This window comes from Coregonus lavaretus (assembly GCF_964263955.1).
Source record: "Coregonus lavaretus genome assembly, chromosome: 15".
Lineage (NCBI taxonomy): Eukaryota > Metazoa > Chordata > Actinopteri > Salmoniformes > Salmonidae > Coregonus > Coregonus lavaretus.
Window position 1 is genome coordinate 23,587,619 of NC_140002.1, and position 11,191 is coordinate 23,598,809.

General features: G+C 44.2%; 1 protein-coding gene across 1 annotated transcript in view; it reads right to left on the bottom strand.

Annotated features, from left to right (window-relative positions):
- Positions 1–9,728, bottom strand: part of LOC311143193 (rho GTPase-activating protein 7-like) — a gene marked incomplete at its 5' end in the record, with an annotated part of 73,857 nt that extends 64,129 nt beyond the window's left edge. Inside the window, one exon of the mRNA XM_084178979.1 lies at positions 9,614–9,728. Coding sequence (XP_084035105.1) covers positions 9,614–9,728 — 115 coding nt within the window. The remainder of the gene's footprint in view (positions 1–9,613) is intronic.
- Positions 9,729–11,191: the final 1,463 nt, after the last annotated feature.

Below are 11,191 nucleotides of genomic sequence, written 5' to 3' on the forward strand. Positions count from 1 at the left end.
TATCGAGAAGATGAATAACTTCAGTGGTACCATTGGAGAGAGAAGAGAAAATATTATTTTCTCCTAAATGAGCCGAGACTTTTCAGTGCCTTTCTGCCTCGCTTCCATGATCCCAATCACACAAGACTGAGCTGGCCCTCCCAACGAATAACAAACACATTACCCAGCATGCCATTTGTTTGGTGTCCTTCAGCAGCGAGCCAGCTGACTCATTATTTAGCTTCTGTGGAGGACATGTGTATCCTCTCTGCCCCTGGAAGTGGGACAAACAAACACAAACAGACCCACTGACTAAGTGCGTCAAACTTATTTTTTCTTCAAACCCAGTGTTATGAGGATGGAAGAGAAAGAGAGATCCCGCAGGAATGATGAGGATGACTCATCCACTAGTGTACATCTGAGTCCCATTAACTCATGTCTGCTCATTAATATTGTTACCTAAAGATAGGGCCAATAAAGTAACAGATGAATGTCTCTCTACCCCCAGGACATCTGCTTATTGTCTCCACAGCAGAGGAGGCTGGTGGGAGGAGCTATAGGAGGACGGGCTCATTGTAATGGCTGGAATGGTATAAATGGAACGGCATCAAACACATCGAATATATGGAAACTCCATTCCATCCATTAAAATGAGCCCTTCCTCCTATACATCCTCCCACCAGCCTCCACTGCTCCACACTGCAATGACACCAGTGGAACCAGTGGAGAGAGAGAGTTCATCGGAGGTGAGTGAAACATTGTCTCTGTGTCATGTGTCTGTGTGTGTTGGCCCACTTGTGTTATTTTCCCAGTGTGTCTCCATCTCCTCCTGGCAGCCATACTTCTGTGTGTTGGCCTGGGATGAAGAGGAGCCTCTGTTCTCCTACACCTCTCTGTCGCTGTGTCCATCCCTGCATCATCTCTCCACCTCTCCCTGCTGATCTACAGTACAGCAGGCAGGCTGGCTGTAAACGGTATCCTTTTAGGGCCATGAGGCTTTTGGCGCTTTGACGCAGGCGGGACACTTGACTTGACAAGGTTCTTTAACAACAGGAATGGCTTGCCAACCAGTCCACTCGCACAAAGTCAGATACAATGCAGAATACTGAGTGGAGTGAAACTGCTGCTTGCATTGCTGACTTTCCATCCTCAAACTTTCACCTTATTCTCTCCCCTCTCTCTCTCTCTCTCTCTCTCTCTCTCTCTCTCTCTCTCTCTCTCTCTCTCTCTCTCTCTCTCTCTCTCTCTATGATACAATGACTATGAGGTTCAAGTGCAGCATGTCAGCTTTAATTTGAGGGTATTTTCATCCATATCGGGTGAACCGTTTAGAAATTACAACACAGTCCCCCCATTTTAGGGGACCAAAAGTATTGGGAAAAATGCACTTATATGTGTATTACAGTTTTTCTCAATTGCTAAAACACAATTTCTGAAACCTTGCTCCATTTCCTGAAAACATTAAACACAAAACCTCATCTTCAAGCACTATTTACAAAACCTCTGACTCCTCTCGCAAAAAATGAAACATTTGCCTCAAAACAGTTTTACCTGTGTTCAAAATCAAACATTGCTCTCAAATCATAAACAAAGTTATCAAAATGATATACACTCTCAAGCAGTCAGTAAACAATACACCGAAAAATAGAAAACACATTGTTCAAAACATACAGTTCTCAGGGAGAAGTACATTTTTAATCTCAAAACAAATTTCATATTTTTCCGTCATTGTCTTTTGATGAACGAAAACATGTTCTATCATAGTAGCTCAAAATTGATCAGAAATTACTACTCTGCTTTGCTCTTTGCAATTTTGTTTTTTGTTCTTCCTCCTCCTTGTACCCCTATTTTTACGGTACTGTACCCTGCATCTCACAAACTTGTCCTTTGTCTCTGTGATATTGTAATTCTTGTTCTTTGTTGATATGAACCTGCAACCAGTCAAAATCTATTGAGCAGTCAGTACTGTTAACAAATGGAAAGCACAATGTTCAGGACCATACAATTTGTCCATTGTACAGTATACTGCCTACAATGCACTGTACTACAGTATACAATACTAAAAGGGACAAAAATCAAAGGAGTAAACATGTGATCAATGTGCTTCTTCTTGTCTTTGGGCTGGGTCAGGCCAGAGCACTTCGTCGACATCACAAGCAATATTGTCCCTCCTGAGGCAACGGGGGAAGAAGCCTCTTGTGTGCCGTATCCAGCCCTGACATGATTCCTCACCTATATCACCACAGGGTAAATCCATGGCTTGCAGCAGATTTACTCTGGTGTAGGGTTGTCTATCATACACTTTCCATCTCCAAGAGGAGAAAAACTCGGATTCAGGAAAGGCGAGTATGGAGGGAGGTACAAGTTCATAAACTGCCCATTGATGTTAAACCATTCCCTTACCTGAGCAGCTCGGTGGAAACTGACATTGTGCCACACTATCACATAGGTGGGAATGGGATTCTCATTTAGCTCTTGACCCTGCTGCTCTTGAACATGCTGCTCAAATAAAATATATATTAGATTGGCAATAAATCTTAGAAGGTGCTGGGTGTTATATGGCCCAATTGTAACATGGTGATGTAGAACACCATGGTTGCTGATAGCAGCACAGATTGTGACATTGCCACCTCGTTGACCAGGGACTTCAACAATGGCCCGCTGTCCAATCATGTTTGGGCCTCTCCTTCTCCTCTTTGTTAGATTGAAGCCTGCTTCATCAACAAAGATGAACTCATGGGGTCTGTCTAAGGATTCCAAGTCAAATATTGTCTGTGTAGAAATACAATATACTGTATGTAGGATTTTGTAAGTCGTACAGAGACAGTGCTATACTGTAGAGTAAAATTAGGCCTACTGTATGCACTTCTGATTCACATACATTGTATGTACTGAAGAGTAATGTAATTTACTGTAATGTCATTCACATAGTATGTGTTAGTACTGTAGACAATCTGGATTACAGTAAATGTTTCTGAATGTACACTTACTTGCACATACTGAACTTGCACATACTGAGCTCGCAGTTCTTTCACCCTTGGTGAGTTGTGCTCAAAAGGTACTCATGGTCTATGACTGTTGCTCGAATTTCATCAGATATTTCCACTCTTTGTCTTCCTCTTCGTCCTCCTCTTCCTCTTTCTTGCCCTCCTCCTCCTCATCGCCCACCTCGCATACGCACTCGTCCTCGTCCTCTCACATTGTTTCTTCTATCCATTCTCAGACTTTCTCCTTCCCACCTTCAACAACCCGTTTGCTCTCTGAACTGGCGTATATTGGTTGTGTCGCATCATTTGAAACAGGTTAAATCAATTTTGAGTGTTTGTGTTCAATCAATGACATGTGTTCTCTATTTGTATTCGATTGTTGCCACTTGTGTTTACCAGTATGGATGACATGTGCATTAGAGTGCAGAATGTGTTTTGAGAATGAGAATGTGTTTATAGTTTTGCTGAAAAGTCTAAGTGAGATCTGCAAATTGTGTTTTACCATGTGAAATGGTTTAAGGTATTGACAACAGACTGCATAATTAGCTAAATGAGTCCAGGCAACTGAGAACTTTGTTCAGCCATGTCACGATCGTTACATGATGAAGCGGACCAAGGCGCAGCGTGATATGCGTACATTCTTTTATTTCAGTACACAACACGAACCAAAACAACAAAACAAACGATACGTGAAGTCCTGGGTTGAACACAAACCTTCCGGAACAATATCCCACAATAAACATGTGCCAACAGGCTGCATAAGTATGGTACCCAATCAGAGACAACGAGCTACAGCTGTCTCTGATTGGGAACCACCCTGGCCAACATAGAAATACACGAACTAGAATGAAAAACATAGAAAACTAAACAAGGAAAATCCACACCCTGGCTCAACATTTAATAGTCCCCAGAGCCAGGGCGTGACAGTACCCCCCCCCCCCCCCAAAGGCGCGGACTGCGACCGCGCCAACCAAACACAACAGGGGAGGGGCCGGGTGGGCATTCCGCCTCGGAGGCGGATCCGGCTCCGGGCGTGACCACCACTCTATCTCTACCCCCCCGTAGCGCCCCTGGTCTGGACCGGCCCCGCTGGCCGGAGCTGGACTGAACACCGGTGGAGCGGATAGCTCTGGCTCCGGCGTGGAGCAGCTGACCGGTGCCGGACAAGGCACCGGTGGAACAGGCACGGACCGTGCCGGACTGACGACGCGCACCACTGGCTTGGTGCGGGGAGCAGGAACGGGCCGGACCGGGCTGACGACGCGCACCATTGGCTTGGTTTGGGGAGCAGGAACGGGCCAGACCGGGCTGACGACGCGCACCATTGGCTTGGTGCGGGGAGCAGGAACGGGCCGGACCGGGCTGACAACGCGCACCACTGGCTTGGTGCGGGGAGCAGGAACGGGCCGGACCGGGCTGACGACGCGCACCACTGGCTTGGTGCGGGGAGCAGGAACGGACCGGACCGGGCTGACGACGCGCACCACTGTCTTGGTGCGGGGAGCAGGAACAGGCCGGACCAGTCTGGCGATGCACACCACTGGCTTGGTGCGGGGAGCAGGAACAGGCCGGACCGGGCTGACGACGCGCACCACTGGCTTGGTGCGGGGAGCAGGAACATGCCGGACCGGGCTGACGACGCGCACCACAGGCTTAGTGCGGGGAGCAGGAACGGGCCTGACCGTACTGGGAACACACCCCACTGGCCTTGTGCGGGAATCAGGAACAGGCCGGACCGGACTGGTGACACACACCACTTGCTTGGTGTGAGGAGCATGTTGATGAGCATGTTGATGAGTAAGTTAAGAAAGTAAGAATTAAAATTGACTTATTTTATAGGAATAGGTCATGCCTTTCATTAACCTCTTAAGGATCGGACCCTTTTTTTTCAATTTTCTCTGAAAATGACATACCCAAATCTAACTGCCTGTAGCTCAAGACCTGAAGTAAGGATAAGCATATTCTTGATACAATTTGAAAGGAAACACTTTGACGTTTGTGGAAATTTGAAATTGATGTAGGGGAGTATAACACATTAGATCTGGTAAACGATAATACAAACAAAAAAACATGCATTTTCTATTTAGTTTTTTGTTCCATCATCTTTGAAATGCAAGAGAAAGACAACAATATAATATTGCAGTTTAGGCGCAATTTAGATTTTGGCCACTAGATGTGCCGAATTGGTCAATTGATGCATTTTCAAGTACATAACTATAGAGAACATACAAAAATTATATAGTATTACAAAATGTAAGTTTACACACTCCCAGGAATGTCATACATGATGGATCATTAGCTTATACACTAACTTTCACACATCTAGATGGCCGGGCGGGGTGGGTGTGGAGCCAGAGACAGCAAGGGTTCAAACTGTAGAACCCAGTTCCTACATTTGAATATAAAAATGGATTTTATCAAACAAAACTATGCTACATTTTATCTATGGGACCCTCAGGATGACAAATCAGAGCAAGATTACTGAATGTAAGTACATTATTTACCTTCAGAGGTGAATGTATCAAACCAGTTGCCATGATACGTTTTTGTTGTTGTGCACTCTCCTCAAACAATAGCATGGTATTTTTTCACTGTAATAGCTACTGTAAAAATCGACAGTGCAGTTAGATTAACAAGAATTTGTCCTGGAAAATGTGCTGTTACTTACAACAGTCATGATAATCACATTAGCGCACGTTAGCTGAACCGTCCCGTATACGGGACAAGAATCCCGTAGAGGTTAAATAGCAGAAAACAAATTCTTCAGTCGTAATTCATACTGGTTATAGACTATGGCGATATTGTCTATATGAATGCAGCTGCCACTGTATTGAAGCCATTGGATGCAGTTTATCATAGCACACTATGCTTTATTACGAGCGATAGGTTCAGTACACATCACTGCATTCTGTATCAGGACATAGGCTGGCTCTCTCTGAAGTCTCGTAGATCGATGCATTGCATTATTTTTGTTTATAAAGCCCTCCTGCATAAACTTCCACTGTACCTTACTTCATTGCTAAAGGACAATACCACTCAAACTATATTTTGTTATTTGTTTCATTAGTCCGCTGTTGATACAGCCCCAAAATGTTTTGCATGTCAGCAATCAGATTTTAAAGATATAGAACTTTCAGAATACAGAAAGTGTCACAGTATGATGGGTTTTGGATCATATGCAGGCCTGATCACTGGATTGGACCTGGTCTAGAACAATGGATGGCACAACAACGTATGACAGAGGATAGGGTCAGAATGCAAAAGTCCAGAAATCAGAATATCTGTTAGTTCCTAACCTAACATTTCGGCTGTAAATGTAATAAGAGCTGTGTAGAAAACGCATTGGTCAAATCTAATATCTTAGCAGGCAATGTTCTTTTGGAATAGTCTGGAGAGATGTACCATTTTCCTCTGCGAGAATACTCATAACAGATGTTTTTGCTTGAAGTGGTTTGAAGAGGAGGCATTTTATCCAGCTCAAATGTTTTGGAATCAAACAATATCTGATAAAATTATTTGGAAGCCTTAAACTAAAATATTCATGGAATCCACAAGAAGGCGTCCGGTGGAGAAACTATCTCTAAATAGGTCATAGATTTTTCACATATTCTCTTTGCTGTTGTTAAAGCCAAGAGAAACTTCTAATACGATGTCACTTCCTTTACTTTTTTCCAGTTTCTTTCTGCATTGCCACATCTGGTAAGGCTTTCTCACTGTAATCTTACGGCTCACACAGACCTGCTCTGCATCAGAATAGGACTCCTCGGACCCCCCCATACACACTACCACTCCTTTCTCTTTCTCCTATATACTACACACCTTAGGCCCTACACTTCTCCCCCATCCCCCAAACACACTACAGTACCCCAGAGTATGTCATATGTGATTGTGAACACACACACTGATATGCAAGATCACATCCACATGCACACACACTCACTACAGCACCCCACTGAGTCTGTCATTTGAGCACAGTGTGGCAGTAACAGGCAGAGAGGAGAGCAGAGCACATGGCCCTGGTGCTCAGAGTGAGGTAATACTGCTGATGAGACCCAGGGAGGCGGGCAGGCAAGCAGGCAGCTCAGAGCGGGGGAGAGGACTAGATATCTGGAGCCTGCCATAGACTCTGGCAATCTGCTCTATGCTTCTGTCAGAGGAACGAATAAGAGGAAAGAGAAGAAAGAGAGGCTTAGTTTGAGAGAAAGAGAAACCGAAATGTGGGACAGTTACCCGAAAGAATAGAGTGAAATAGGATAGAGATATGAGTTTTATCTTTAGAAAGAGGATCTGAAGAACAAAATAGAGAGATCCTGAAGATAAAACGGTCAATTGAGAGGAAGTAAGAAGACCAAATTAGAGAAAGACAGAAAAAGAGATGGAAAAATAGGAATGTGAGAGATACAATAACAGAGAGATAGATGTACTGTGAACAACTTCCACCTCCAGTGTGTGTGAGAGCGAGGGAGTGGAAGTGAGAGAGTAAAACAAAATAAAAATAAATTCCCCCTAGGGTCATGCTGGCCTGAAAAGGAAATAGCATCCAACTTGGGTCAAGAGTGTCTGCTAAATGAACTAAATGTAAATGTACTGTATATGTAAAAATGAACAATTACAAAGCATCTGTAGAACTCTGAAATATCGAGTTCCAGCTCTGTGCTTCTCCAGTTGGCCCTCACACCTGCAACCCTGTACATGTGACTATTAAACAATCTGAATCTGAATCTGCCTCTCTGACAGAAAGCAGATAGAGCACATGGCCTCACACATCACCATCCACCGTCCACCATTCACTATCCATCATCCAACGTCCACCGTCCACCATTCACCATTCATCATCCACCATCCACCATCCACCCTGCCTTCCTACAGCCAGACGTTTATCCACCCTACGAGGCCTGCTCCTTTCTCCACTGTTCCACACTATTTTCCTTGTCTCAGGGTTGTGAGAAGCTCCGTGGCGACTCGGTGGAATGACGCCTGCCTCGCTTGCAGTATCACATGTGACTGATCGCCTATTTGCACCCAGTAGTTGAACGGTGCTTTGGAAACCGTGTCTCCATACCTTTGATTGGGGCTACATCTGGCAGAGGTACTGTTTGGATGTGAGTTGCAGCGTTTGAATGGAACACCATATTTGGCGTGAGTTATGACAACGTTTAGTGCGGGTGTAAATATTAGGAGAGGTTTGTGATGTATGCCGGAGAGCAGATCCTCCCTGCAGTAGGGCAGAGAGAGAGAGAGAGAGAGAGAGAGAGAGAGAGAGAGAGAGAGAGAGAGAGAGTTAGAGAGTTAGAGAGTTAGAGAGTTAGAGAGTTAGAGAGAGAGAGTTAGAGAGAGAGAGAGAGAGAGAGAGAGAGAGAGAGAGAGAGAGAGAGAGGCTGCTTTGCTCATAAAATCCCTTGGGGGGCCTTTTTGCCGTTAGAGCTGGCTAGAAGCTGCTTCCTGGTGTCTGTGCCATTCCAAGTTCCCTAATGATTTGGACTCGGCCACAGCTAACTAGCATTGTGTAATTATTTCCAGCCAATGGGTGAGCTCAACTAACCAACATCACTATGTGGAGTTATTAATCCAACACACATGTTGAGAGGACATGAATATGAATGTCACAGCTGGTTCCATGTATTATCTCTAAGCCTGAAGACACCGCTGTCATCATCAGATACATACTTTGAATCTGATGCATATTCAAAAGTTGAAAACAGAGATGTAGCTACACACGGAGAGGCAGATTTTGAACGACACCTCAGAGATGACACCAACCAGCAGAAGCTTCTAGAGGACTGACAGCTTGATGAATGTGTGTGCACGTGCTCGCATGTGTGCGTGTGTGTGCATGTGTTGAAAAGGATTGTATAGCTCATAAGACTGTGCTGCAATGTGTGTGTGTGTGCATACTTCCATACGTGCACGTGTGAGTGAAAGCATAGTGAATGGACACACATGGCACACACTCGTAATGCACGGGCCCTGAAATTCATAAAGCCCACAGTGGAATCCAGATAATCTCAGCAGGTCTCCAGCTCCCCCCACTGACAGCCCACCAGAGGCTAGGGGCGACTGACCCCTCTGCAGGGCACTGAGCTACACACTGGAGCTTTTTTTCATTATTATAATTCTAATCTAGAGCATGTTTTGATCAGAGGAGGCTGGTGGGAGGAACTGTAGGGGGACGGGCTCGTTATAATGGCTGGAATGGATCAAATGTAACAGAGTCAAACGTGGTTTCCATATGTTTGATGTGTCTGATGCTGTTCCATTGATTCCATTCCAGCCATTACAATGAGCCCATCATCCTAAGCTCCTCCCACCAACCTCCTCTGGTTTTGATAGACACACAATCATGGGAAAATAACTCTCTGGTATGTAGGACTGGAGATGGAGCTTGAAACGGTGAGAGGTTTAACATGATACAGCTGTGAGGTGAGTGGAGTGTCAGTTTGGTGAAAGTGAAATGATTTGGTAAGGGATTTATGGGCTAGACTGTGTGAGACAGACAACTGTCACGTCAATGCAATTACTGATGGATTTGTAAACATAACAGTCAAGCCAGTAAATCATTTACTACACAAAGTTTGAGTCAACAAGTTAACAGATGGTCACATACTTCAAACACTTGGTCAACGTGTGAGAAAGAGTCCATCACTTACCCCAAAGCCTTTTCTCCCTAGCACTCTTCCAGAATACATCCCAAGCCTTGTTGGTAGAGACTTTCACGTGCTCACTGAAGGACCTCCGCAGTGGGGTTTTCACAGTATGAGCCATATTCCATGTGTCCTGTTCTCCCCCTGAAAAACCTCTGCACCTCTGCTAGTCACTCACTCCTCTCTGGATCCATCGGGGTGAAAAGCTCCTGCGAGTTAGTCAGTCAGTCAGTCCGTCCACCAAGTCCACCAGAGAGAGAGCGCTCTAAGGAAAGAGAGAAGTTCCTTTCGCAGGGCTGACACTTGATGCAGAAAGTCTGCATGCAATTTGTGAACACCCTCCTCCTCCAGTGTGTGTGAGAGCGAGGGAGTGGAAGTGAGAGAGTAAAACAAAATAAAAAACATTTCCCCCTAGGGTCATGCTGGCCTGAAAAGGAAATAGCATCCAACTTGGGTCAAGAGTGTCTGCTAAATGAACTAAATGTAAATGTACTGTATATGTAAAAATGAACAATTGCAAAGCATCTGTAGCTCAGCTGGTAGAGCACGGCGCTTGTAACGCCAAGGTAGTGGGTTTGATCCCCGGGACCACCCATACACAAAAATTTATGCACGCATGACTGTAAGTCGCTTTGGATAAAAGCGTCTGCTAAATGGCATATTATTATTATTATTATTATGTTGAGTATTACTCTAATGAGCTTCGACCCAAAACAAGGCCAATAGTAATATCCAGTGTGCTTTGCAATTCAACATTTGTAACCGTTACTGAGAATGTTGTTGCTGTTCAGGCCGGCTACTTGCAAATGTATTTCTGTATTTTAAAATACAATATACATGTATTTTAATTAAATACATTTCAAAATAGAAGTATTTAGTAGTTTATTTTGATACATTGATCTTTATGGTATTTTGTAATTTTATTTTGTAATTGTATTTTGTAACTTTTGCCCATCTCATCCCTGCCCATGCACATACATAAACATGCATGCACACTTGCATACACACACACACACACACACACACACACACACACACACACACACACTGCAACAATTAATTTACACACTTATTCCTCTCTTAGACACGAAGATAAATATGTTATGGACGGTGAGTTAAACCACGGGATAGGGAAATAGACTGAGTATTCTCCCCACACTTCCTTCTTATTTTCATTAGAGGAGTTCAAAGAGGAAGTATTTCGTGCTTTTGAGCTGACAGACCACATAGCAGACATATCTTACCCTGGCAACACAAATAACATAACGACAACAAACACAATAACGCTGCATGCAACTTTGTCAAACTTAGTGCATGATGCTCAGAGGTTTGTATTGTCACCTTTGACCACTGATGTTTTTTATCCATATCAGCTTTTAGAATGGGCCATGTAGCAGATCCATCTTACCCTGGAAACACAAACAACATAGAGACAACATGTGCTTTGCATGAAAGCTGCATGTTACTTTATTGTGTGGCGATCAGTGGATTGTAACATTGTCACTTTTGACCATGCACAGTTGTTTTTCATCCATTTCAGCTAGATGTGCACGGAATTGTGAGGAACTGACGATTTTCCTCCTC